General features: G+C 48.7%; 1 protein-coding gene across 2 annotated transcripts; it reads right to left on the bottom strand.

The window, feature by feature from the left end:
• Nucleotides 1–3543: 3543 nt before the first annotated feature.
• Cndp1 (carnosine dipeptidase 1 (metallopeptidase M20 family)) lies at nt 3544–26811 on the bottom strand. Of its 2 annotated transcripts, XM_013026147.1 has the most exons (11): nt 26673–26811; nt 24743–24892; nt 23411–23573; nt 22327–22415; nt 17279–17479; nt 14792–14876; nt 11816–11976; nt 10050–10214; nt 7160–7301; nt 4551–4698; nt 3544–3772 (listed from the first exon to the last, which is right to left on the bottom strand). In XM_013026147.1, exons 1-11 carry the CDS (start codon nt 26754–26756, stop codon nt 3682–3684), a joined length of 1479 nt encoding a protein of 492 aa, XP_012881601.1. In that variant the 5' UTR covers nt 26757–26811; the 3' UTR covers nt 3544–3681. The 2 variants fall into 2 exon arrangements, with proteins under 2 accessions (XP_012881601.1, XP_012881602.1); XM_013026148.1 differs by lacking the exon at nt 24743–24892.
• Nucleotides 26812–27032: the final 221 nt, after the last annotated feature.

The raw sequence follows: 27032 nt of genomic DNA, 5'->3' as shown, positions 1-27032 counted from the left end.
TCCTAGCTAATCAGGAGGTTGAGATTTGTGAATCTCCGTTCAAAGCCAGCCTGGGCAGACAAATAATGAAACTCTTATCTCCATTTAACCAGCAAAAAGCTGGAAGTGGAGGCACAGCTCAAGTTAGAACACTGGCCTTGAGAAAAAGCTGAGCAAAAGTGTGAGGCCCTGAATTGAAGCACACACACAGAGCTTAGGACATTGTGAAGGCAGTGTTCCAGCAGGGAAAGGGTGTACACTAGGTCTACCAACTGTTATCTGTGGCCATGAACTCTTACACGACCCCTCTGGGCTGGCACAGCTCTACCTGAGAGCGTGACCGGTCCACACACCTCAGCATGGCTGTTGCTCTCTCTCCATACTTGCTGCTCCCAAGATTTCGGCCCAGGACCAATGTGGAAGCTGAGTGTAAGTTACTAGCCCTAGGAGGGGAGACTCCAAAACTCGCTGGAGGATCAAGATGCAGGGCTTACCCACCATATCAAGCACCTTCTGGGCACTGCACATCCTGCTGGGTGCAAGCCCTTCGAGGGAATGCCCTCTGGGGGCAGCGAGCGGCGAGTTGACTAGGGGAGAGAGACAGATGCAAAGAAAATGCCAAGTCTTGGCAGCATGGCAATGCACCACACAAGCTCACACGCCGCTGCCCAGCTCACACAGTGGACCTAGGATTTTGGAGATCGCAAGAGAATCTTTAGCACAGCCGGTCCCACCCCTTTGCTCCGGTTTGTTGAGCTCAGATTTGATTGAATAGTTTGAAGCAGGGAAGATGTATTTACCTTAAGGTGACCATTAAGAGACTCTGAAATCAGATTACCACTACACAAGTCATCTCAGAACCTCTGTATCACCTGTTATTTCTTGAACAATCTGAGGTATGTCTTAATTCCATCTTGGAAAAGCCAGTTAAGACAAAACCTTATCTTTCAAAATCTCTTCCTATTGGAAAGCAGTTCCTCTTTGCCTTTTGGTACTTACTGATAGCCTGCAGACCAAAGCAGGAACTTTTAACCAAGTTTTTCTCACAGCCCAAGGACTGGTGAGGGAGTCTGGTTCTAGAAGAGGGGTCCACATGAGCACTCAGCTGATACAAAAGCATGAGAGGGGTGGACATGCTTAGAATAAATGTCCAGAAGAAGAGGACCGGAGCAAGTCCCTTGGCGTCCCTGGCTCCCTCCCCTTCCCCAGCTCAAGTCCAGAAAGTATTGCTGGCCAGCACACTCACACTGGCCAGCAGATATGCAAGGCTGGCAGCTGTTCATGAATACAAAACAAACCCAAAGCATTCCCAGCCCTTAGTATTGCCACAGGACACTGAGGCCCAGCTGGTGTCCCTAGCCCCCTAACTTTATCACAGTGAGAATAGTTTAACACACCACACCTCCTAAGCCAGACATGTTGTCCTCCTATTTGGTGAACTCCCTCCTAATCATACAACACGCCCACGTGATCATTTAACCCAGGTGCATGTATTTGATTAAAAATGGAACCAAACATGTAAATCTCCCTCTCTCCTAGTTTTTTTTAGCTTCTTATAACTAATTGGTTTGACTAGTAACAGATTTCCCTGTCAATGTAAAAAACCTAGATGATACTTCCTTTCTGTCTCCCACATCACCGGTGGACAGAGGTTGTCCGAGCCACACGGCTCAGCGTGGGGTGAAGTTTAGGGTGGCCTAAACCCTGGAGACAAGAGCAAGGGAGATTGTCAGCAAATCACAAGTCTGGACTGACACGGCAGGGTCAGAATCTCTTATGCCCAACACCATCCATCATTCAAAGGAATCCTAATCCGGTGCACATAAACTATAACAGAACAGAATATCAGACATCCAGCAATGTTCAGCAAACAGATTTGGTACTCTTTAGCATCAGAGCAGGCATGGTGGCCTACCATCTCCAGTCTCCACAGCAAACACTACATGGAATCCTGGGTTCATTTCTATAAACAGGATGATTTCTATAAAATGGATCTGATTTCTGTGATGAGATCAGGATAATCTGTCATTGAGCACAAGCCCCAGTCATTTATTAATGTGAAGCTGCAAGTTTGAAGAACCAAAGGAGAGCTGGAAACAAGCTTTGTTTTTATTTGAAGTCAGGAGAGCCATCCTTAATAAACCTTTAAATTCTTCTCCCTTCATGTGATTTAAATAATGAATGTATAAAGACTGAACAGATTTATTTACATACATGCAACTATAGAAAGATTACATTCTTTTTATGTGTTTACACTATCAAGCTCAATCAAGCCAAATACGATGGTGAACTGCAGTGATTAATAAATGCAGCATTAGCTGAGGACTTTAAATTTAGAATGTTTTACTGAAGTCAGGGTTGATTAGTTCTCTATCTAAAACTGATGCTGTTTAAAAACTCTGAGCAATTTAGATGTAGCCAATTGAGTTAAATTCCAATGGGGTGAGAGAAATTCTATCAGAAGAGATTCTGCTATACTGGGTTTACATTTGCAGGGAATAAACAGACATTACTGATGGGATGAGAAGAGGAGTAGACAAAGGTGCTGATCACATAACACCAATCATAGCAAAGATAAAGAAGTTTGGAATTAAAAAAACAAGGAATCTCAGGAGCATAAAGGTATGAATATTGCTCATTGCAGCTTCCACACTTTTCCAGGAGCAGGAGTAAATAATTGAAGGGGAATAAAATGTTAATATAGTACCATACCTTACCAACTCTAAAAATGAACCCACAGAAAAGTCATTACAGTGGTGGAGACCCACATTTTTATTAATAAGAGAAAGGTGTGCTAGTGCGGAATGGTCATGTGTCCTGGGCCCTTCAGGACCCAGAAAGCACACTGGATGGATTATTCTGGATGGATTATTCCAAATGCGTTACAAGGGGAGAGCCTAACTGACGGACTGTCCTGTGTCTGAAGGTTGCACTGACTGAACACAATCCTGGGCGACTGGACAGGACTCAGAACAGTTTAGGCACAATTAGCTGTGACTTCAGGGAAGTGAGAACAGGGTGTTAAACTGCTAGGCATAGGCAGCTAGGTAGTCATGAACAAGAATGTCCAGGGCATTCTAACACCCCCTACCCCAGACTCTGCATGAAGAGCATGGCCACCCATCCTGTGGACCCCACTTTCCATCTCAAGTTTCAACCAAGAAAGGCAAAGAGGATCATATGCTTTCCCACACTCAGACAGCCCCTGGGCAGTGGTCATACCATTTGAAGAGGGCTAATACCGCCATCTTATTGGATAAAATCCCAAGTTCCACAGTGGGGACTGGCTAAACCTCACCCTTCCCTCCCAGCCTCTCAGGTATGATGCTGATTTACTAAATCATTCTCCCTACTCAGTGTAGTTCTTTTGTTGGGACAGCATCCTACAGTTAGATGTTATACCCCCAAACTGAAGAATATCCGTTACATCCCAACTACAAATAGTAAAATAGAAAATAGTAACAAAAGATATTACTGTCCCAAATGTCTAGGACACTTCCTTTGTCCTTCTTTCCTTCCTTCCTGTCCTTCATTTCCTCCCTTCTTCCCTCCCTGTTTCCTTCCTTCCCTTCCTTCCTTCCTTCTTTCCTTCCTTCCTCTCCCCACCCCCCCATGGTTTTGAATGGAGGCATGCTTTACTGTATCAATATGTTCAGGCTATTAAACTTCCATCTCTGGGGGTGGGAGCGATCTCTCCGTGGGTCAGGGAAGATTCCTGGCATCAGATGCATGCAGTCTTGCCACCTCCAAGAAAAATGCAGCAAACAACTTGGACCCCTCTATGTAGTTCCACCTAACAAAAAGAAAACCCCAGAGAAACTTACAGTTTCCATTCAAATGAAGGAAGAAGAGTATTCAACCATTTACATGGGAAGATTTGATATCATGAAATCAATCTAAGGGAGTTAAGACACTTCTGAGATGCTAGGACAGAAGGCACTTGGTAAAGTGGTATTATTAAGAGGATGGGTATTAGTCCTGAACACAAATGCAAAAGAAACTCCCATTTTCCTTGGCAGGGATTCTAAAACATGTTCTTGTTTCCCACTAGTCGGGGGGCATAGGGCAGTTGTATTATCTGCATACCATGTATGTATGGACATATGAATACTCTTTGTTAGGGGCTGAATTTCATGCTTTCCAAAATTCACGTGTTGACACTCTAACCCCAAATATGACTATATTTAGAGGCAGGGCCTTTGATAAGACAACAGGAGAGAAAGGTATGCATAACTTCACAGGGCAGGTGCCTTGGAGAATAGAAAGAGATCAGAGCTGCTCACTTTGTGCCTAGCCCTAAGCCTCCCCCACCCTCTGCTTTCCCTTCCCCAGCTCCTCAGGTCTCTGGTTCTATTAGGTAAGGATACAGATTGCAGGCGGTCTGAGAGCTAGGAAGAAAGCCCTCAAGAGGCACCTAACCAGCCAGCACCTTCACCCAGGCCTTCCCAGACTCCGGGACAGGATAAAACAAATCTCTGTTGTGGAAGCCACAGGGTCTGACAGTGTCCCCTGTCACATAAGATAACAGAGTGGCTCCCGAGAAGCCGCACCCCTGCATGGGGTCAGCTGACCTGTTGATCTTCTCGTTCTGAGCATGCTCTCCATCATCAACAGCGCCCAGCGGCAGCATCATCACACTCTTGTCTATGATGTCCTGGAAAGTTACGGCAATTGGAATGGTTGATCCATCCTGGATCATATCAGGTTCTACTCCAAACACTAGAGCACAAGAAGACATCAGAACAAGTAAGGACAAAAGGAACCCCCCGAGCTGTGTCCCTGGCAGGGCCGGAAGGAACATGCCATCTCTCTGCTCTTATGGCAAGAGGGATATGCATGCCGACGAGAGCAAAATGAAGTCCCCTGAAATACTGAGAGTGAGGGGATGACCCCTAAAGCTAGGTGGAAACCTGGCATGCATTTATGCAGACCTATAGTCCTGGTTGGAGATGAGGTCTGGAGCCACACTGTTGGGATTGGAATCCAGATCTCCTTGAAGAACTCACTCTACTTGGCAGCCAGCACCTAAGCCCGGGCCCACTGCTCAGCTAGTTGTCGGCCCTGACCAGGTCTTGGAAGCTTATGGAATTGAAATAAACTCTCCTAGTAGGGCGCTGGTGGCTCATGCCTGTAATCCTAGCTACTCAGAAAGGTGAGACCTGAGGATTGTGTTTTTAGGCCAACCTGTGCAGGAAAGTCCCTGAGACTCTTATCTCTAGTTCACTAGCCAAAAATCCATAAGTAGACTGTAGCTCAAGCAGCCAAGCATAAGCTTTCAGTAAAAATGCCAGTGAGAGGTTGGGGCCCCGAGTTCAAGCCCAGGACCAACACATACTTTTAAAATGAATAAGTAAAGTAACACTCTTAAGGACATTCCAAACAAAACTGCTGCCTTCTAAAGAAGCCATGTGGCCTTGTGGAAAGGCTGCTGTTGTTAGGCAGAGGGGCTGGACCTTTGTGATCTTAGACAGCAAGTACATTTCTGGGAAGGAATTCCATGAGAATCTCACACTGCCTTCATGGGAGCTGAATCGCTGGGGTGGTCTGGTGTTTGGCTCTGCCAAGCAGTCTGTCTGTGGGGTTTGGGGAGGACTGAGTCATACCCCATGTGAGGAGGGTCTATGGCTAAAACCTGACAGGGCTGACTGCATTTATCCAAATAGCAAGCACATTTACATTACACACACACACACACACACACACACACATACACACACGAGTTAAGCATGTGTCTCAGAGAATGACCATTGTGTGTGTGTGTGTGTGTGTGTGTGTGTGTGTGTGTGCACATGTGCGCATGTGCACTTGTCAACTTGGGGCCTGGGCACTATCCCTGAGCTTCTTGCTCAAAGCTAGCACTTCACCCCATGAGCTACAGCTTCATTTCCAACTTTGGCAATAAATTGGAGATGAAAGTCTTATGGACTTCCCTGCCCCAACTGGCTTTGAATCATGATTCTGAGATCTGAGCCTGCTCAGTGGCTAGGATAAAGGGCTGACATGCCAGTCTGAAGCTCAAGAATAATCACGTCTATGCAACGGGCCTTGTTTTCAACTCTGCGCTTCCTGTTGTCCACAGGCTGCGACAGTGTCCCCTGGCTTGTTCCCAGAGATTTCCACTTCTTCATTTCTAATCTCAAAAGACTTCCCTTACTTTTTTATGGAAGATAAGCTGTGCTTTGGTTTTTCCATTTGGCCAAACATTTTCCAAGAATTTTGCATCAGGGAGATTTGAAGGTTTTTTAAATTTTGTTTGTTGTTGTTGTTTTGCTGGTCCTGGAGCTTAAACTCTCAGCCTGGGCACTGTTCCTGAGCTTTTCTTTTTTTTAACTGTATTTTTTTTGTCTTTTCTTTTTTGGTACTGGGGATCGAACCCAGGACGTTGCACTTGCTAGGCAAGCGCTTTGCCACTGAGCTACATCCCAGCCCTCCCTGAGCTTTTCTGCTCAAGGCTTATGCTGTATTACTCAAGCCACAGCTCCACTTCTGGCCTTTTCCAAATAGTTTTTTTTTTAATTGGAGATAAGAGTGTCATGGACTTTCCTGCCCCAGCAGTCTGGGAACCATGATTCTCAGATCTCAGCCTCCTGAGTAGCTAGGATTACAGTGTGAGCCACCAGTGCCTACTAGTTTTGAAGTTTTTTTTACTCCATCATTGCCCCCAAAACTTTAACCCTAGCTTTGTCACTTATTAGCTATGTGCCTTTCAGCAAATTGGTTTTTTTCTCTTTATTTTAATTTTTTGCCTGGCCAGGCTTGAACTCAGGGTCTGGGCACTGTCCCTGAGCTTCTTTTGTTCAAGGCTAGCACTCTACCACTTGAGCCTCAGTGCCACTTTTCAGCTTTTTCTGTTTATGTGGCACTGAGGATTCGAACCCAGGGCTTCATGAATGCTAGGCAAGCACTCTACTGCTAAGCCACATTCCCAGCCCTCAGCAAATTATTATTATTTTTTATCTCTGTAAGCCTTAACTTCTTCAGTAAAATGGGGAAAACTGGAAGACTATATGAGACAGTGTGCACACAGTACCCGGGACACAGTATGGACTCAATACTGCACCTTAGATAGAGAGGGAGTTGTATTTGAGTTTTAAGAGTGTCTTCTGATCCACTGTTCCACACACTTGCCCCACCCCTACTCCCACCACAATCTCACAAGCCAAATATCTGAAAGTCTTACCTGTTCTGATGGCTCTTTTTGCTGCAAGATACTGACTGTCATTAGTCTTTGCAACCCATGGCTGAAGTCCCATTACCAAAGAGACAGCCATCTGATTGGAACTGTTTCTTTTGGAGAACACAGCTTCAAGATGTTGCTTTACCTACAAGTTGACATGGTAGGTAGTAAGAAAGAATTCACGTTTTTCTCTCATCCAGTGAGTGTAGTCTTTCATCAAGAAAACAATTGAGCTAGGGGAGGAACTAAAGCGTTTTCCTTGAAATTATGAGGGCCTAGGTTCAATCTCTAGTTCAGCCAAAAAGAAAAATAGGGAGAGGGAGAGAGAGAAGGGGGAGGGGAAAGAAAGACAGAGAGAGAGAAAGAAGAAGGAAGGAAGGAAGGAAGGAAGGAAGGAAGGAAGGAAGGAAGGAAGGAAGGAAGGACAACCCAGGCAACAGTGGCTCACCCCTGTAATTCTAGCAACTCAGGAGGCTGAGATCTGAGGATCATGGTTCAAAGCCAGCCCAGGCAGGAAAAGTCCATGAGACTCATATCTCCAATAAACCACCAGAAAACCAGAAGTGGAGCTGTGGCTCAAGTGGTAGAGTGCTGCGCTGCCCTTGAGCTGAAGAGCTGAGGGACAGCGCCCAGGCACAAAGATCAAGCCCCATGACTGACGAAAGAAAGAAGGGAGGGAGGGAGGGAGGGAGGAAGAGAGCGAGAGAGAGAGAGAGAGAAAGAAAGAGAGAGAGAGAAAGAGAGAGAGAAAGAGAGAAAGAAAGAAAGAAAGAAAGAAAGAAAGAAAGAAAGAAAGAAAGAAAGAAAGAAAGAAAGAAAGAAAAAGAAAGAAAGAAAAGTAAGCAAGCAGGCAGGTGAGAGGGAGGAAGGAAAGGAGGGAAGGAGAGAAGGAGGGAAGGAGGGAAGGAAGGAAGAAAGGAAGGAAGGAAAGAAAAGAAAAAGAAAGAAAGAAAGAAAGAAAAGTAAGCAAGCAGGCAAGTGAGAGGGAGGAGAGAAGGAGAGAAGGAGGGAAGGAGGGAAGGAAGGAAGAAAGGAAGGAAGGAAAGAAAGAGAGAAAGAAAGAAAAGACAAGCAAGACAAGCAAGCAGGCAGGTGAGAGGGAGGGAGGAAAGGAGGAAAGGAGGGAAGGAAGAGGAAGGGAAGGAGGGAGGGAGGGAGGGAGGGAAGAAGGGAAGGGAGAGGGAGGGGGAACAGTTAGGGAGGGGTTCATTGGGCTGAGACAATGACTTAGGTTATACAGCATCTGCCAAAGCAAGTATGAGGCCCTGAATTCAAACTTCAGAATCCCGATGTTCCTACCTGACAAAAGGGAAAATTAGAGTGATGAATGGTGTGATTTCTCCTTAGATTCAGCTAGAGGTTTCTCCATAGTATGAAAGACCTTCAGAGGCCCTGGGCTTCAGCAATGCCCACCTCTTTTTTTGGGGGGGGGGTGCTTGAACTCTGGGCCTGGACAATGTCCCTCAGCTCTTCAGCTCAAGGCCAACGCTCTACACTTGAACCACAATACCACTTCTGGTTTTCTTTGTGGTTTATTGGAGATTAGAGACTCACTGCCTTTCCTGCCTGGGCTGGCTTTGAACTGCAATCCTCAGATCTCAGCCTCCTGAGTAGCTAGAATTACAGGCATGAGCCGCTGGTACCTGGCTCTATCCCTGTTCTTTTTTCTTTTTTTGCTAGTCCTGTAGCTTGAATTCAGAGCCTGGGCACTGCCCCTGAGTTTCTTTTGTTCAAGGCTAGCATTCTACCACTTGATCCACAGCACCACTTCCAGCTTTATTTGTTTATGTGGTACTGAGGAATCAAACCCAGGGCCTCATGCATGCAAGGTAAACACTCTACCACTGAGCTACATTCCCAGCCCTATCCCTATTCTTGTATCAGAAATGTTGGCTGACTTTGAATTCAGATTCTGCTGTTTAAGTAGTTTGCTGAAAGTTATGAAACATAATTCAAGCATAACTTCTCAGTTGGAATGTTCTTGGCTTTTGATTTATTGGTACCCTGCTGACTCTGTTGGAAACTTGGGGCATCTGGGTTATTGCTGGAAAGTAGGAGCCATTCCAAGAAACACTGGGAAGGGGACAGTGCTATGCTCCTCTCTTCCCTTCCCCCAAGTCTTGTGAGAATCTTCTAGGGGAAACCCCAGCCATCCTCAGCGACTTTTCTTCTACTCATTTGTTCAGTGAGTACCAACATCTGTCTAGGTGTTGGTAATTCAGCTGTGAAACAGAGAAGGTCCTATCCTGGTGGGTGGTGTGTCTTGAGAAAAGGGGTAATGTATTCAAAGGAAGGAAGGGGGCTGTGGGAAAGAAGGGCTGGGGGACAAAGAAGTTCTTTTTAGAATATAATTAGTGATAACAAGGACGGAGGATAATGCAGTTGAGAGTGGCAGAGGGCCGTCTGTGTTCAGCTCATTTATTCCACAGCCTATTTTCTGTTAAACTAACTTGAGACAAATCGATGATGGGTTGATAATTTAAACAGACAACTCCTTCCAGATAACATTTTCATTAAAATGGCTGCTTTCAAAGTGTTGATTTCAGACATCATATTAAAGAGAAAAAAAAAACAACAACTAATGATTGGGCTTGAGATGATTCTGACTGCATCCAGGGGTAGGAAGTTAGCTACTCCATCTAAACGGAAATCTAATTTTGTCTTTATAACTACCATCTAATTTTTAAAAAATTTCCCATCACTGCACTTCCAAGTGGATATTTATCAGATCGCTACAATTGCACAGAATTGTGGGAAGAAGTTCTCACTGAACAGATTGGCCTGGGTCTCTGACTCGGCACCCTTCGTGTTGGAAAAGATGATGCTTTGTTAGCAACACCAAATTGCTCCCTGCTGGGTGCAGGGCTCAGAAGCGGTTGTGGACGCTTGTTACCTGCTTCTCCACCACAGACACGTTCATGTGAGGGACGAGACGGATGGAAAATTTCCCTGTAACACAGCCAGGGATGACTGTTTTCGCTCCAGGCTCATCAAAGGCTCCCTCAATCCCGTGAATAGAGAGAGATGGGTACCTCCACAGGTGCATTAGGATTTCCTCCTAAAGTAGAATAAAAATCATCCACAGAACATCTGATTGAAACTCACATGAAGCTGGCACTGCCACACACACACCACACACACACACACACACACACACACACACACAATCTCAGAACAACTTCATGTGAATTACACAGCGTGTATCACCAACGCTGGCCATCTGAGACCTACTAGTGACAGATGAACCGTTGAGTGCCCCTCCCCCAGGCCCTGGCCTTACTCTTCCCCGCTTCCGCCTGCCCACACTGCCTCCCAGCACCTCTGTCTCCTGGGCCCTGGAGTTTGTGGTTAATAGATGGGCAAAGGGGAGTTCAACTATAAATTTCTTTCCATGATCATTGCAATGATAACTTGTGTACCAAATTCTATTGTTCAGAAAACCTCAAAGGACTCTTTAGACCTTTGGACCAGTTTTCTTTCTACTTGTGGCTTCACAGACTTAATTTGAGAGAATGAATACATCACATCAACGAGAAACACTGCCACTTCTTTTCAGCGTGATTTTGCCCTCTCTGGGCATTCCCTTAGGAATCAGCCAGAGCTGCCAAATACCTAAGCAGGCAAGCATTTTGGTTTGTTATTTGTCGGTTGTGGGGCCTGAACTCTGGGCCTGGGCGTTGTCCCTCAGCTCTTCAGCTCAAGACGAGTGCTCTACCACTTGAGCCACAGCACCACTTCTGATTTTCTGGTGGTTTTATTGGAGATAAGAGTCTCACAGACATTCCTGCCCGGGCTGGTTTTGAACTGTGATCCTCAGGTCTCAGCCTCCTCAGTAGCAGGATGACAGGCATGAGCCACCGGCACCCAGCTAAGCATTTTGTTTTTAATGAAAGAGGTCTAAATTTGCAATGGGCTCTGGATCTCTATAGTAAAGGAGGAAATGCATTCACGTGCAGATTATCCCAGAAACTAATTCTGCCCAAGAAGGTGAACAATTTGGGGTCTTAGGTCTGAAACAGTCTCAGACTCTTTTGAATCTTGGAACTGTTGGGAAGTCTAGCTCTCTGGCTAAAGGCTGGGGTGGGTTTTAAGTTAATGAACTGCTTTAGGCAGGGCACCAATGGTTCCCATTTGTTATTCTAGCCACCTGGGAGGCTGAGCTCAGGATGAGCACACCTGAGGCCACCACGGCATACATGGAAGACCCCTTCTCAACCAAGATCTGGGCATGGTAGCACGCACCTGTCATCCCAGTTATGAGCAGGAAACCTAAAATAGGTGAATCACAGGAAGCAAGACCCTATGTCAAAAATAATCAGTGTGCAAACAAGGACTGGAGGTGTAGCTCAGAAATAAAGCACCTACCTAGCAAGCACGAGGCCCTGAGTTCAAATACACTACTTTCAAAAATAAACAAGTAGCTGCATTGCGAAGGCATACCTGAGAAGTGAGTCGTTGGTCATGTTCAGTAAGTACACAAGAAGAGCTGGCTGATTGAGACCAAGTGGCTGTGAAACACCTATGTCTGCCTAGGAATTTACACCTGCTTCAGATTCTCCGAGCACAGATTAGCACCATCTGCTACTAACTAAATTCCAGGGAAACAAGACTTATTATCATAGTTCCCTTTTCACATTATCCATCATCAAGTGGCCATACCTTGGTATCAAACAGAAATTTCTCAACCTGGCTACTATTCCTGTATTCTTCTAGGTCCAGATCAATGCTTTTGTACTTCTGTATTTCCTCTGCTGTAATTGGAGCAACTTGGTCGTAGATTCCAGGGATCAAGATATGACCTGACGAATCCACCAGACTACCTGCAAAATGCACAAGAAAACAAGGACAGGTAGACGTGACAAGGGAGCTGACGCTGGCAGCCTGGGGTCAAGCCAAGCAACGGCTCCCTGCATCTCAGCAGGCCTGGTGATGGTCTCTGGTCTCCATGACTAGAACCCTTGATAGCAACTCTACCTAAAAGGTGATAGTCAGAAGGAGGAGCTGGGTACTAGGTGGGCCCAGGCAAGGTTGGGTTATAACGGCCACCTGGCCTGGTAGAGGAGCTGACTGAAACACACGGGTCTACCTCAGGTCGAGGGAACTTAACTCCCCTGCTCACGTTCTCAGCCGGGCCTCCTGTGTCACAAACAAGGCTCCCAGCGCACCAGCTATCGTATCCTGGGTTAGAGAGTAAAGGTGACAGGGTGGGGAGGGTGGGCATGGTGGAGGCATGTGTGGAAATATTAAAACTGTTTTAAAGGGTGGGGGAGGAATAAGAAAGGGAAATAGAGAAGATAAATTTGATCAACATACAATGTGAATGGAAATATCACAATTAAAACCCTGATGAATAATATTTTTAAGGCTCACACCTGTATTCCTAGTACTTAGGAAGCTGAGATCTGAGGATCACTGTTCAAAACCAGGCAGGCAGGAAGATCTGTGAGACTCTTACCTCCAATTAACCACCAAAAAAGCTAGAAGGGAGCTATGGCTCAAGTGGTAGCCTGCTAGCCTTGAGCGAAAAATCTCAGACAGAATCCAGGCCCTGAGTTCATGCCCCAGGAGTGGTACACACATACACACGTGCACACACACACACACATGTAATCTGTACTCATTATAAAAAAATTTAAGTACATGTGTATATGTAAATATACATCTACAGTGTACATACACATACCTGTAAACATATATGACACTGAAGTCTCTCATTTTTTTCTCATTCTCTTATCCTACACACATTCCCCAGAATAATATAATATTCATTTTCCCTCAGTAGCGTAAAGTCCTTGAGATCTAGTCTATCATGACCACAAAATGCCTTCTAGTAAGTCAAGCATATGCATTAATCTGATCTTTATGAAAGAGTTTCATGGTCAATGAAATGGTGGAAATCATCAACAAATATTGAGAGAGGAAGCTGCCAGCACTGAGACTCAGCAAACACTGCTGAGGAGCTCCAGAAAATGCTCACCAAAGATAGATTGCAACCCTGGATGTAGATGGATATAAATGACAAAATGTCTGCAGGGCAGCTAATTTTTAATCCATCTTGGACTTTCATTCAAGGAAAGATACTTCACAAATAGCTGCCCCACAGTCTTACCATGATTAGAATTTGACAGCATCAGGCGAGAAACTCTATTGTGAGGCACATTCGCTCTCTAGGCTGGGTGTGGCGGTGAGAACTTCTAAACCCTAGTGCTCAGAGGCTGAGGCAGGAGGATGGTGAGTTCAAGTCCAGTCTGTCTATCTAGTGAGCCTCTATCTCAGAAAAGCAAAACCAAACAAAAGAGCTTCAGGCCAGTGTCAAGAACTTCAGTGCACATTGGGGATCCAGACACATCCCTGCTCTGCTAGCCACTGGGCCACAGACCCCACCTCCCCTCGAAGAGGGGCTCTCTGACCACAAACAATTAGTGTGGTCTCATGTGAGCTGATTAGCAGGCTGCTTGGCTCTGTGTAGATACAACTGAAGCTAGGAAATGTCCTAGAAAATTCCACAGAGATGATGGTAACAGAACATGAAATGGACTTGCCATTATTTCAAAGATGGTCATAGGAAACCAGGCATGAGGCCTGACAGGGTTAGGGCTGTAGAATGTGAAGACATCACCACTCCCGGGGTCCTTTGGACCCTCTCTTAGTCCCCGAGCACTTTCCGCAGATTCCTGCTCCTAGGACCACATTATGGACAGCATTAAAATCCATCATACTTCTAGTCCTGAGTTACAGAATTCCCCTCATTAGCCCAATGAATTGTATAGTAATTCAGTGATTTAAACCCATTACCTAGATTAAAGTTTAAAAATAAGTTGGTTGGGTCTGGGAATGTGGCTTATGGTAGACAGCTTGCCTAGCATACATGAGCCCTAGTTTTGATTCCTCAGTACCACATAAACAGAAAAAGCTGGAAGTGGTACTGTATCTCAAGTGGTAGAGTGCTAGCCTTGAGCAAAAGAAGCTTGGGACAGTGCCCAGGCCCTGAGTTCAAGCCTCAGGACTGGTAATAATAATAATGAAGAGAAGGAGGAGGAGGAGAAGGAGGAGGAGGAGGAGGAGCTGTTGAAGGATTAGGACTAGCTAGCATCAATGTGCTGTCTACCTTCTCATTTACTCCAAAAACAAAATAGCATCAGCAGTGAGATAATCCCCAAACCTTCCCTGAGCATCATCCATAAACTTCTGCCCACAGTCTCTCTCCCCTGCAAGGACAAGTGGGGAAGCACACAACACAGGCTCTGCTCCTAATCCAGAGAGGTGCAGGTCAGGAGCAGGAGAAGAGCCTTACAGATGCACAGCCATGTGGGAGCACTGCCCCAGGAGCACCGAGGAGCCAGCAGGAGCGCACCAGACCTCAGGGCCCTGCCGCTGGGCCCAGAAGGAGAGGGGCATAGATGACCCAAATGTAGACCAACTGTATATTTAACAGATGGACGTACAGACGCACCAAACATAAAAAGGGGGAGGGGGCAGAGGGGAAGAGGAACACACGGTCAACCTGTCTCAAGGGCACCATGTGTGTGCGTGCATGGGACAATCTCATCTCACCCTCTCCCTATTGATACATGCTCATTCAAAAGTAAAACGCAAACAAAGAAAAATGGGGGGGGGTGAGGAAACAGTTATTACCAAGAAGAGCCACCAGATCGGCCATTGGTTCATGAAGGATCCCACCGAAGGTTCCGGAGTGAAAATCCTGATCTCTGCATTTTACCTGTGGGGTAGGTAAGACAAGGGTTGAGCTTCCCCGGGGACTCTGGCACCCACAGCCCTTCCCACGGTGGAAGGTGACCCCGAGCGGTGGCCGCCCCAGGACGCAGGCAACAGCCTCCCCTGGCCTTGCGTCTCTTGTGCCTCAGCCTTGGAGATTGTGTATCCGTTACTTCATCCCCCATCTTCCCTGAACCCCAGTGTCCCATTCGCCCAATTCTACCCATCAACACAGGCCCTCGCTGGGCCAAATTATTAGTGCCCATCTAGCTGTCTTGCTCTTGGCTTCATCCATCTTGTAGATCACCACCCTAGAAGACATCTTCTTCCCCGGGTCCTGAGGGAATAATGTTGGTTTTCTTCCCGCGCCGCCGCAGCTTCATCTCTGGCTGATCCTTCCCCTGCAGGAGCTTGGCACACTCGCACGGCATGGTTTTCTACCTCTGTAGGTCTGACTTCCTGTCAGCCCACATTGGCGAGCTCTGCGTGCCTACAGTGCCTCGAGATCACTGACACGCACACTTGGCTTCCAGGCTGCTGCTGGTGCCCGTGGTGGTGGTGTTCCAATCCTAGGGTTTGAACTCAGGGCCCAGGGGCTTCCAGTCTCTGGATTCCAACAGATCTAGAACCCAATTCAATGTCTTCCCCTCCAGCTACTTCCTTCCAGCTTGGTCTCTCCTGTGTGCAGCGGCTCTAAGCCATCACTAGTTTCTGAGCTGGGATTTAGGGAAATGTCTCTGGTTCTTTCCCCCCATCACTCCTGCACAGCTGGTCTTCGCCTGCTCCCCTCTACCTTTGTTGTTCACAGGGCTTGAACTCTGGGCTTCGGTGCTGTCCCTGACCACTTCAGCTCAAGGTGAGCACTCTACCACTTGAACCACAGCGCCACTTCCATCCCCTCTACCTGTAATGGAGGATGAGTCTTCCACTTAGTCCCTTAAGTTTGAGAAATTCACATTTTACTAGGCATTAGTTCTGAAGTACATTGGAGCTGATAGTCTTGCTTCTGAAATCTTAGGCTACTTGTCCTGCCTTTGACCATGATTTCTCTTTTCTTCCTCCTCCTCCTCTTCCTCCTCCTCCTTTTGTGTGTGTGTGTGCGTGCATGAACTCAGGGCCTGGGCACTGTCCCTGAGCTTTTATGCTCAAAGCTAGTGCTCTGCCAGCTGAGCCTCAGCTCCACTTCTGGCTTTCAGTGGTTAATTGGAGATAAGAGTCACATGGACTTTCTGCCCAGCCTGGCTTTGAATGGTGATGCTTGGATTTCAGCGTCCTCAGTAGCCAGGATTCCCAGCGTGACCACCTTGTCCACTAATCTACCACTCCCAGCTCTTGATCTACCTGACACCCAACAGAAGAGGCGCATTCATCCCCTCGGCTCAGAATCTCCCTGCGGTCTCCTCTATCCTCCTCCCTCTGTTCTCATAAATACTCTCTCCCCCACCCCCCAGTCTGGTCTTTGTGGATGGACCCTTCTTCCTGCTGCCTCCTGAAGGCTCTCTGAGATTCTATGCCTCTCCCAGACTTTACGCCATCTGTCCCTCTCACCACCGAGTTCCAAGGGAGAGATTTCTACCCGCGGCTGCTTCCTGTCTTCTCCCTCCCGCTCCTCAGGTATCTGTCTAGGGCAGTGGATTGGGTGTGGGGGGGGGGGGGGGGGGGTCAGGGGATGGGGGAGATACTGTCTTTTTCTGTCCTGGGATTCACCTTGCCATGTCTGGCAAAGTGTTTTTTCAAACACTAAAAATGTGTGATGTTTCCATCTGGTCCATAAAAATTGAGTTTCACAACTGCCTGGGTGTGAAGAGGTCAGTATGGACTAATAAGCCTCCATTCCATTAGGTGACCCTCCAGCCTAAGCTCTCCAATTATTTACACCACTCCATCTCCCAGCTTTCTGATTCTACTTGTATGCACTTGTATCACAGGTTGTCTGTCTGAATGCAAAAGAGAAGGAAACTCTGTGTCAAACCCAAACTAAATATCACAGGTAGTCACAGAAACTCCCTAGGGAAGAGGGAAGGTATGGTACCAGATTTTGAGGTGGAGAACTAAGGCCAGAGATTAGAAGCCTGCGCGGGCCAGGGCCATACCCTTTCTCCCAGACGCTGACCCTGGGCCTGGGACCTTGTCCTCCTCTGGGGAGGAAATTCCTGCCTCCAGATTGCATAACCATCCTTCCTAGACCTTTCGTGTTTGTGTCAAAAAGCTCCAGGAATCCTCTCTCCAGACAATAAGCATACAAAGTGCATGCGCTCCAAGTTCATAGGGCTGCTTGGATTACACCCAGATGCCAACACCTCGGCCACCCAGACTCTCAGGTGAGCTCTTCGGGGCTTCCTACCCAAGACCCCAGAATGGACTCCTCCCTCCTCTCTCTGTCCTTAGCCCCCAACCACCCCGTACCTCCACAGTGAAGTAGCTGTTCCCTCGGGTACCGTAGGTGAGCGCCGGCCTCCTGCGGCTGATCCACAGATTATCTGAGATCACGATGTAGTCCACACTGGAGAAGAAGCGGTCCTTCTCCTTCCTCACCAGCTCCTCCAGCCCCACAGAGCCCGCCTCCTCCATCCCCTCCAGGATGAACTTGACGTTCACCGGGAGATCCTGGAATCGCGACAGAACACAAAGACTGCCTAAAGTGCAAGCGCCACGCGCTGTGGTGCTAACACGAGACCATTCTCTCCACTCAATGTATGGACCGTTAACGTTCCCACGGCTCTGTTTCTAGCAGTGGAGTTTTCACTGAGCCTGGAAGAGAATTCAAGGTGAGGCCCGGTGAATGCGCAGCTTGGTCCACCCATGAACGCTGCGCCCAACACCACCCAGCTTCCTTCACTGGAGGCATTTTTTCCTCCTCCTCCTCCTCCTCCTCCTCTTCTTCCTCCTCCTCCTCCTTTTCTTCCTCCTCTTCCCTCTCTTCCTTCTCCCCCTCCTCTTCCACCTCCTCCTGTACCTCCCCCAAAACGACTTTTCTGAGAAGAACTACAAAATTGCTCTTCTGCCCTCAGAATTCTTTGCATGATAAACAAGAACTCTTCCCTTTGAATGATTGTTCAGCTATATGGATCATGTTTATTTCCAGTGTCTTTTATTTTTCAGCTATGAGCTCAATCTGCCTTTTAATTTATTCCAAGCCTTTGATCTGGCAGCAAAATGGAACTGGCGATTTTATCCTGTTAATAAGAGTCACAGAAAGAAACCCTTTAAAATGTTTACAACATACCACTTTTCCCATTTGGTTTTTGAACTTAGTTTATAACTTCCTATCTTTAAGAGCCACATTAAGAAGAGAGAGCAAGGTCTTTTTCTAAGCACAGAACACATGGAGGAGAGAATACCGTGTGGATAACAGATGGAGCACAACCAGGACCATAGGTCCTCATGGGCGTGGCTCACTGCTGAAGGACAAATGATGAGCGGAGGATCATAAGCCAGCTGGACCTTCCATTTGGACAAGGGCGTTGGGTAATGGTTTGTTCAATGTACCCATTGCACTGTGTGCCACTTAGGAAGTAGAGCTGAGGTATGGAAAGTTTAACCTAGAGGAGTTCATTATTAATATTTAATGAGTATACAATCCCTGAGAGGCAGTTGGAGATGATAAGCACTTTCTGGCAAACCACATTTAATAAAACATAAACCAAGGCTAGAGCTAGGAAGCGTAGAAGAAGCCGCTCGCCCACCTGCTCTCCACCCTGCTCCTCAGTGCCCCAGGGATGCGGGGCAAGCATGACCACCCCTGGTGGCTCACTACTCCATCATTCAAATGACTGTTAATAACAGCTCTGTTCTCAGTACGATGAGCCAGTGAGGAATCTGTGCTTAAGAACTCGATGGGCAAGAAGGAAGCGAAGAAAGAGGGAAATCTCGGGTGGTCTGGTGCCACTGGAAGACCTTTGCAGAATCTCTCTCTCTCTCTCTCTCTCTCTCTCTTCCCCTTCCTTCCTTCCTTCCGACCTCCATTTCTCCTTCCTTCTTTTGTTCTTTTCTTTCCTCTCTTCCTCCTTTTTTCTCTCCTTCCTTTCTCTCTTCCTCTTCCTCTCCCTTCCTTCCTTCTTTCTCTTTTAAACAGGGTCTCACTATATAGCGTAAGCTGGCTTAGAACTCAAGACTCTCCTGCCCGTTTCCCAAATGCTAGGATTTACAGATGTGCATCACCATACCAGGTTTGCAGAGTTCTCTTCATTTCACCTTCCTAACCAGCTTGTGAGCTAGAAATTCTCATTCATAGAGAAGGAAAATGTGACCCAGGAAGATTGAGATGTGTCCAAGGGCAGTCAGTATTGCTTGTTTTTGTTATTTCATCATATAACTTATAGAGTGCTTGAAAGTGTACATGAAGCCCTGGGTTTGATTCTTCAGTAGCACATAAACAGAAAGAGCTGGAAGGGGCGCTGTGGCTCAAGTGGTAAAGTCTTAGCCTTGAGCAAAAGAAGCTGAGGGACAGTGCGGAGGCCTGAGTTCAAACCCCATGACTGGCATAAATAAATAAAATGGCAAAGCTGATTTCTGGCCTCATATTGTTTATGCAGATAGGAAGGAAGGAAGGAGCGAGGAAAGGGAGGAAGGAAGGAAGGGAGGGAGGGAGGGAGGGAAGGAAGGATTGGAAGAAGGGACTAACAGGCCACATTCAGGTCCAGTACTTCTTTAGTTAATGAAGGGCTGTGGATAAGAACGTAGCTTTGTGCTGACCAGCAGGACCCAGCCAGAAACCTGTCCAGATTGATCGGGCCTGACTTTTTCCCATGAGATAAAGAAGTCAATAAATGTCAGCTAATGTCTCAGGAGAAACAGCTCCTGGGAGAGAAGCCCCTGATTCTGATGAAGGAGTCGAGTCTGTTTATAAACATTTGGAGGCAGCACCTTTGGAGATCTAAGCCAGAGGCCTTCCTCGGTGCGCGGTGGCCATGCGTCCCTCCTGTGAGAATCGGGCTTCTCCAGGGTTTTCAGGGGCTCAGCAGCCTCGGAGCCAGGATTATGTAAGTATGAGCCACCAGCACCTGTGAAGGCTGTACAGGTTTAAAGTTCAGCTTCACAAAATCCTACGCCCCTCAACAGCTAAGACATCGCGAAGGCAAGTTTGGAACCAGCTGTTCAATTCCTGCAGGTCGCCCCACACAGAAAGACAGCACTGAGTTCGTCCCCTCATCCCCTGTCCCCTCCGTCTCCCGTCCCCTCTGTCCCCTGTCCCCTCTGTCCCCTGTCCCCTCTGTCTCCCGTCCCCTCCGTCTCCCATCCCCTCTGTCCCCTGTCCCCTCTGTCTCCCGTCCCCTCTGTCTCCTGTCCCCTCTGTCTCCTGTCCCCTCCGTCTCCTGTCCCCTCCCCTCTCCTGTCCCCTCCCATCTCCCCAGTGAAGCTGCCACAGCTGCTCCTGCACACCTGTGAACCAGGTCAAGGCCAAGCTTGCTGCTTCCAGATTCCTGTTGCACCCTGGACCAGTAATGGACCCGCAAAATGGGTGTGAGTAGACGAGAAACTGATGCATGGTGCCCTGCGGAACTTTCTGGATGCCCAGGGCACTTCAGCAGGTGCCAGAGGCAGTGACCTCTGAGTCCTGTCATGCAGGCCTGTGCTCCACTGAGGAGTCTTCTCTCCCACAGAGCATTGGACGTGGGGTAGTGACTGCCCTCCAACCTTCTGTCTGAACACTGCCTCCTTCCCCACAAGCTTCCCTGAGCACAGGGGTGGGGGGGCGTGGAGCTCACAGCCAGTGCCTTAGATGGGGGCGGGGTGGAGGGAGGGCCTGGCAGTGAAGGGCCAGGTTCTCCACCTATCACTCAAGTCCAATGGACTGGTCATCTCCGTGGGACACAGGAGAGGGAAGTAAAATGCAGACTCCAAACCTGACCACCAAACCAGTGCACTCCTTCCACAGAGCAAATCCAAGGCACAGAGAAGCTTAGCCCTAACCCACAGCCACACAGCTGGACCGAAGCTTCTGTGAGTGTCTACGCACCTTGCTAAGTACCAGAGATGACTGGTCAGAGATGGAGGCCAAAGTAACCCCGTGAGAACACAGCACAGGGCCTGGCCCTACCAAAAATGTCCTCAACAGCCAGAATGCGTGGCTGACCCCAAAGCTGCTCCCATCCTTCCTCCACAGCCCACATGCGACCCCCTAAGCAAAATGACCGGGAGTCAGGAGCCGGTGGCTCATGCCTGTAACCTAGCTACTCCAGAGGCTGAGATCTGAGGATCACTAATCAAAGCCAGTCCAAGCAGCAAAGTCCATGAGACTGGAATCTCCAAAAAACTGGATAATTGGAAGTAGAGCTGTGGCTCAAGGTGGTAGAGTGCTATCCCTGAGCAAAAAAAAAAAAAAAAATCAGGGACAGAGCCAAGGCCCTGAATTCAGGCCCCAACACACACACACACACACACACACACACACACACACACACACACACACACACACACACACACACACACGAGAAAAGAAAAGAAGGAAGGAAGGATGGGAGGGAGGGAGGGAGGGAAGAAAGAACGAAGGAAGGAAGGAAGGACAAACTACTAGATCTACAGGAAGGAGCCTCAATGCCCAAGACCCAAGGTAAGGTAGCAAAGACATGACCCTAAATTAACTGCAAAGTAGTCAGTACCTTCTTTTAAATGAGTATGAGTTTGTTAATGAGTGCATGCTTACTTCTAACAAGGAAGGAAATGGAAGGGGCCATGCAAGGCTCCGGTAGCAGAGGGTAACCACCACTGGATCCACACAGTTTTTGTTGTATTACGGTTGGGTTGGTTGGTCGCTGTTTTGTTTCAGGATTTGAACTCAGAACCTTGCCCTAGAGCCAGTACGGCTGCATCCAGCTCTTTGTGCTTCTGTTTGTTTTTCAGGTGGTGCCTGGAACGGGAGGTTTGGGGCCACACAGCAGGCTCCAGGCCGTGGGGTTTGGAGGCACGCTGGGTTTACAGGTGGGAACTACCTTACTCCATTTGTGTTTTGACGGAAGAGTTTTACTCATTTTTTTTCTACCCAGGCTTGTTCAAGTCCTGAACCTAGACTTATAATTACCGTGCTAATCCCTGTGATCTGCTCCCCCCCCCACCCAGTCCAGGCACTGACCCTGAGCTTCTTTTGCTCAAGACTAGCACTCTACTACTTAAGCCACAGCACCACTTCCAGCTTCTTCGTGTATGTGGTACTGAGGAATCAAAGCCAGGGCTTGGTGCCTGCTAGGCCAGCACCCTTCCACTAAGGCATATATTCCCAGCCTCCTGTGACCTGTTTTTGATAGTCATCGCCACTAGTTGGGGCCACATGAAATAGATTTCTCCATCTTCCCAACCTTATTTCTCCCATGTATCAAAATGCAGAATTTCTGCATCTTCCAAAGACAATTGGGAAACTGGGGAACATTGTGTAGCTTACTAGTCCCCCCAAATAGCATACACAGGTTGATTAATCACCGCACTCCCTCGCACCCCTCTCACAGCTGGCCACCTACTTGATCCAGGGCTCTGAAGGCGCTCACGGCATTGATCCAAGCTAAGACGGGGCCTTTGTTGTCTGTCGTTCCTCGTCCATAGAGTTTGCCTGCAAAGCAACAGGAGAAGAAATTTTCCAAACAGCACAGAGACCTCTGCCAAGATGAGTGAGGTAAAAACAAATGTTGCTGGACAAGTAACGGTTTCCTTTAGCATTTTTTAATTAGCTGACATTACAAGTAATAATATTAACAATACTTTCCAACATCCCAGGCACAAATCTTGCTCTGAAACTGCAGAATGTGACTTCTTCTATACAAATCCTATGGTCCACGGTGAGTCAGATAAAACATGCTGATGTGAAATTCACAGCTCGCCTCAGCAGTTAGGAATTGTCTGTTCTATCTGAGTTCACTGAAGGGACCTGAGGATTTGTTCCTGAACAAGCCTGTCTCTTAAGATTTTACAATTTGCCAAACAGTAGAATAGGTTACAATCTGCAGCATAGATTTCTACTAACCTTTCCCCTTCTTTTCTTCATAAAACAGAAACCACATTTGGATTTCTAATTTTTATGGTAGCATGGGATTTGAACTCAGAGTCTTACCCTTGCGGTGCAGGCTCTCTCCCACTTGAGCCACACCACCAACTCAGTATTTTTTAAAAAGAACTCATGTGACCTCAACAACTGTTTTCTTCCTGTCCAGCAGCCCTTCCCACAGACACACAGAGTCCTAGTTTGTCCCACAAAAGGAAGAAAGTCAGCCACATGGGACCAACTAGAAGACCTGGGAACAACGCTTCTATTCATTCTTGTTGTGTTGCTGTTGTTCCAGTAGTAGGGCCTGGGTACCGGCTGACACTTCACTATTTGAGACACAGCTCCACTTCCGGCTTTTTGGTGGTTAACTAGACCTACAAATCTCACAGACTTTTCTGTTTGGGCCAGCTTCAAACCCTGATCTCAGCCTCCTGAGTAGCTGGGATGACAGGCGTGAGTGGCCAGCGCCTGCCTTCTGTTGGGAGTGAAGGACCTAGAGCCAGAGCTGCATCTTTGCCTCTAACTCTGTGAGCCAGTCTGCGCAGGCGCTGCAGGGCACTGACCGTCCACCTCGGCCAGCGTGAAGGGGTCGGTGAGCCACCCATCACCCCGCAGCGCGGGCTGCACATCCAGGTGTCCGTACAGGCAGACCGTGGGCTTCTTCGGATCATTCCCCAGTTCAGCCAGTATGATGGGCGGCAGGGGGAGGCTCTGGCCGTCCGGCAGCTGCAGAAAGAGAGTGGCTCACATTGTCCTTCCAGAAAATTCCAGACATTAGGAGTCCTGCCTGTTCTACCCTACCAGCACTGGGCTTAAGTCTTCTTTTAGTGCCTTACTTTCTCCATCTCTAAAATGGGTACTCTTAGGTCTGGGAAGGTGGCTTAGTGGTAGAGTGCTTGCCTTGCAAGCATGAAGCCCTGGGTTCGAGTCCTCAGTACCCCATACGGAGAAGAAGCCAGAAGTTGGGCTGTGACTCAAGTGGTTGAGTGCTAGCCTTGACAGTGCCCAGGCCCAGAGTTCAAGCCCCAGGATTGGCAAAAAAATAAAATATAAAAAATGAATAAAATAAAATGGGTACCCTCAGACTGTTAGGAAAAATAGAAAACATGCCGGGTACACGTAGCTCATGCCTATAATCCTAGCTATTCAGGAAGCTGAGCTATGAGGGCCATGGTTCAAAGCCAACCAGGGCAGAAAAGTCTGTGAGACTCTTATCTCTAGTAAACATCTCAGAAAAATTTGGAAATAGAGCTGTGGCTCAGTAGTAGAGCACTAGCCTTGAGCAAAAGAAGCTCAGGGATAGAGACTGGGCCCTGAGTTCAAGGCTCAGGACTTGCAAAAAAATAAGTTAATTAAATAAAAATTTATATATATACACATATATGTGTATATATATATATATATGTGTGTGTATATATATGCATATATGTATTCTGGTTATTCTGCAGTTCTCATTGCCAAAGCACAGGCCATGGTTTCTTAGGCTTAGGGTTGGCGTTTGTGATGGATTGGCAGTGTCTGCATGGCCAGGGATCTAAGGAAAGAACCAGGGCCTTTGAGAAAGTGGCACATGGAGACAAGAGAGAAGAGACCTGGGGGAGATCAAGAACCAGGGCCTAGCCCACCTTCTGTGCCCCCGCCCAGTCCCACTCTGCCGGGGAGTCCGCAGTGCATTCTCATTTGGGCCTAGAGGGAGTCCCGGGTGGCTCATCGTATGCTCTGAGCTTCCTGCAGCCAGTGGCTGTGGGTTCTGTATGGGAGGGACCTGTCCCCTCCCCCTCCCCCCCACGCACCTGCTGAGAGCCAAGTCCCCCTCCCCACGTACCTGCTGAGAGCCAGGTTCCCCACACACACACACACCTGCTGAGAGCCAGGTTCCCCACACACACACACACCTGCTGAGAGCCCAGGTCTACCACATCCACGCCAGCTCCCAGGCGCTGCAGCTGGTCAGCAGCCATGGCCGCCATGCGGGCGAGCTCTTGTCTGAACCGGGGCACAGGCTGCCCGGACACGCTCTCCACAGCCACCCACTCCTTCAGCACCTGTCAGGACGGCAGGGGAGGGTTAGCGTGGCTGGGCACCCACACCCACTTGTGTGTGGGGCAAGGCCCCAAACCCACAGATGGTGTTAGTGACATTCAGAAGTACCTGATGAGGCGGGTGCCGGTGGGCGGCTCACACCTGCAATCCCAGCTACTCAGGAGGCTGGGTCTGAGGCTCATGGTGTGTAGCCCGCCTGGCCTGAAACGTCTCTGAGGCTCTTACCAGCAATCAACCAAACCCAAAAAGCCAGATGTGGAAGTGTGGTTTGACTGGTAGAGAGCCAGCCTCGAGCGAAAAGCGAAGTGGGAGCCTGAGGCCCTGAGTTCAAGGCCCCATTGCTGGCACACACAAAAAAGGGCAATTGATTTATAAACTGGTGCACAGCTATAATCCCAGCCCTTGGTAGACTGAGACAGGAGGATCAGAGGGAGAAAAAGATATATGGAAGCCAGAATCACATGGCTCCTGCAGAAGACAAGGCAGGGGGCCTGGGGGACAGGGCAGGAGGGCTGCCGTGCGCTGCTGAGCGATCCCGGCACCTGCATGGCCAGTGGGGCGGGGCCTCCGGTCAGCGCTGCGTGTTCACGGGGTACTCGTGACTTCCACCGCCGCCCTTCCTATCTCCTAGTCTTGGGTTTTCATCTGTGCAGGAGCATGGGGCTTCCCAACCCAAGCTTAGAGGGCCGTGGGCTGAGGGGCTGTGTGTGGAAGACATGGTCTGTCAGCCAGAGTTGTGCCACCACCACATGCCGGGGCTGGGGGTGAGCTGCTCCTACGGAGCCTGACACTTTTAGGAAAAGAACGTTTATCTGGGGTGCTGATCTTGACTCTATTTCCCCTTCCCCCAAGCTGAGTAGATCTGGGATGCTTGAGAAGGTGGGAAGGGGAAAGGCTTGGACTCCAAGGCCATGGGACACCATTTCTCCACCTAGTCTGGAAATCCAGTTCCAAGATGCCTTTATGTCAGGCCAACTTTCTAGCAGAAGGGGCGGCGGGGGTGATGGGGGCAGTGGGGGCAGCGCCACAGAGCCATTCCAGTCTGCTTTGAGTCTTTAGCAGGGAGCATGACATTCCTAAATGATCAAATACACAGGTATCCAAACTGCTCTGTAACAGACACAGGGCAGAAGGCTCAGAGTCCAGAGTCCTGAGCCCCCGGGGCTGAGGGGCTCTGGCAGCAGCCCCAGGCTGCATGTCCCAGGAGTCAGCAAGAGGCCATGAGATGGAGACATTCCGTAAGAGATTGTGCTGGCCGCCCGATTCCCTCCCCCGCCCTCCCTCTGTCCCCATCCACACGTGTCCACACCGCATGCCGCAGGCCAGCAGGGAGCTAGGAAGGAGGAGGCAGTGAGGCTGCCCAGGTGTTGCCACAGCGCGGCCTTGAACCTGGACGAGGGGCCAGGTGGCGGTCACATGGGCACCCAGTGGGCCAGGGCAGATGTGAGATCCACAGAGGGGCGGGCACCGGGTGGACAGGGCTGGATGGAATGCTCAGGTTTGGCACTGGGTGGACAGGGCTGGATGGAATGCTCAGGTTTGGCACTAGGTGGACAGGGCTGGATGGACAGGGCTGGATGGAATGCTCAGGGTGGGCGCCGGGTGGACAGGGCTGAATGGAACGCTCAGGCATGGCACAGAGCAGCAGCCTCTTCCTCCGGGTTGCTGAACACCCACTGTTTGGCTCTTAATGGAATGGAGTTATCACTCCGACCCCACCTCCCACAAGCCAGGGCGTCCGCCATCCCTGCAAGCCCCCCACGCACCCGGGCACGGTCCTACCTGCACAAACTCATCCTGGTGGGCGTCGATGTACTGGAAGAGTTTGTCCAGCGGCCCAGGGGGCGGCGGGGACCAGGAGAACATCGCCCCGTCCAGCAGCAGCAGCAGCGCCAGGACGGACGAGGCCTGTCAACGGCGGATGGACACGAAGCAGTAAGTGATTGAAGTTTGGACCTTCACGTGCTTCAAGAAAAGCTGTTACACAACCCAGCTGCTTCAGGCCGGCTGGACTGAAGTAACCGGAGAAAAGAGAACTGGAAATGCAAGCTTTTGTCACAATCTGCCCCCAAGCTCTTATTTCCAAGCCAAAGGCAGACGCCAAGTGAATGACGTGACTCGGGTTCTTTCTGTGGCCCTCAT

Source organism: Dipodomys ordii, unplaced genomic scaffold (assembly GCF_000151885.1).
Source record: "Dipodomys ordii isolate 6190 unplaced genomic scaffold, Dord_2.0 Scaffold91, whole genome shotgun sequence".
NCBI lineage: Eukaryota > Metazoa > Chordata > Mammalia > Rodentia > Heteromyidae > Dipodomys > Dipodomys ordii.
This window is presented reverse-complemented; position numbering and strand designations above follow the sequence as displayed.

Coding starts and splice junctions, on each gene's coding strand:
- Cndp1 (XM_013026147.1), bottom strand. CDS start 26,756: ATGTTCTCCTGGTCCCCGCCGCCCCCTGGGCCGCTGGACAAACTCTTC. Junction 14,877..17,278: donor ACAGCTACTTCACTGTGGAG/GTACGGGGTGGT, acceptor CCTACCCCACAG/GTAAAATGCAGAGATCAGGA. Junction 7,302..10,049: donor TGTCTGTGGTGGAGAAGCAG/GTAACAAGCGTC, acceptor GTCAACTTGTAG/GTAAAGCAACATCTTGAAGC.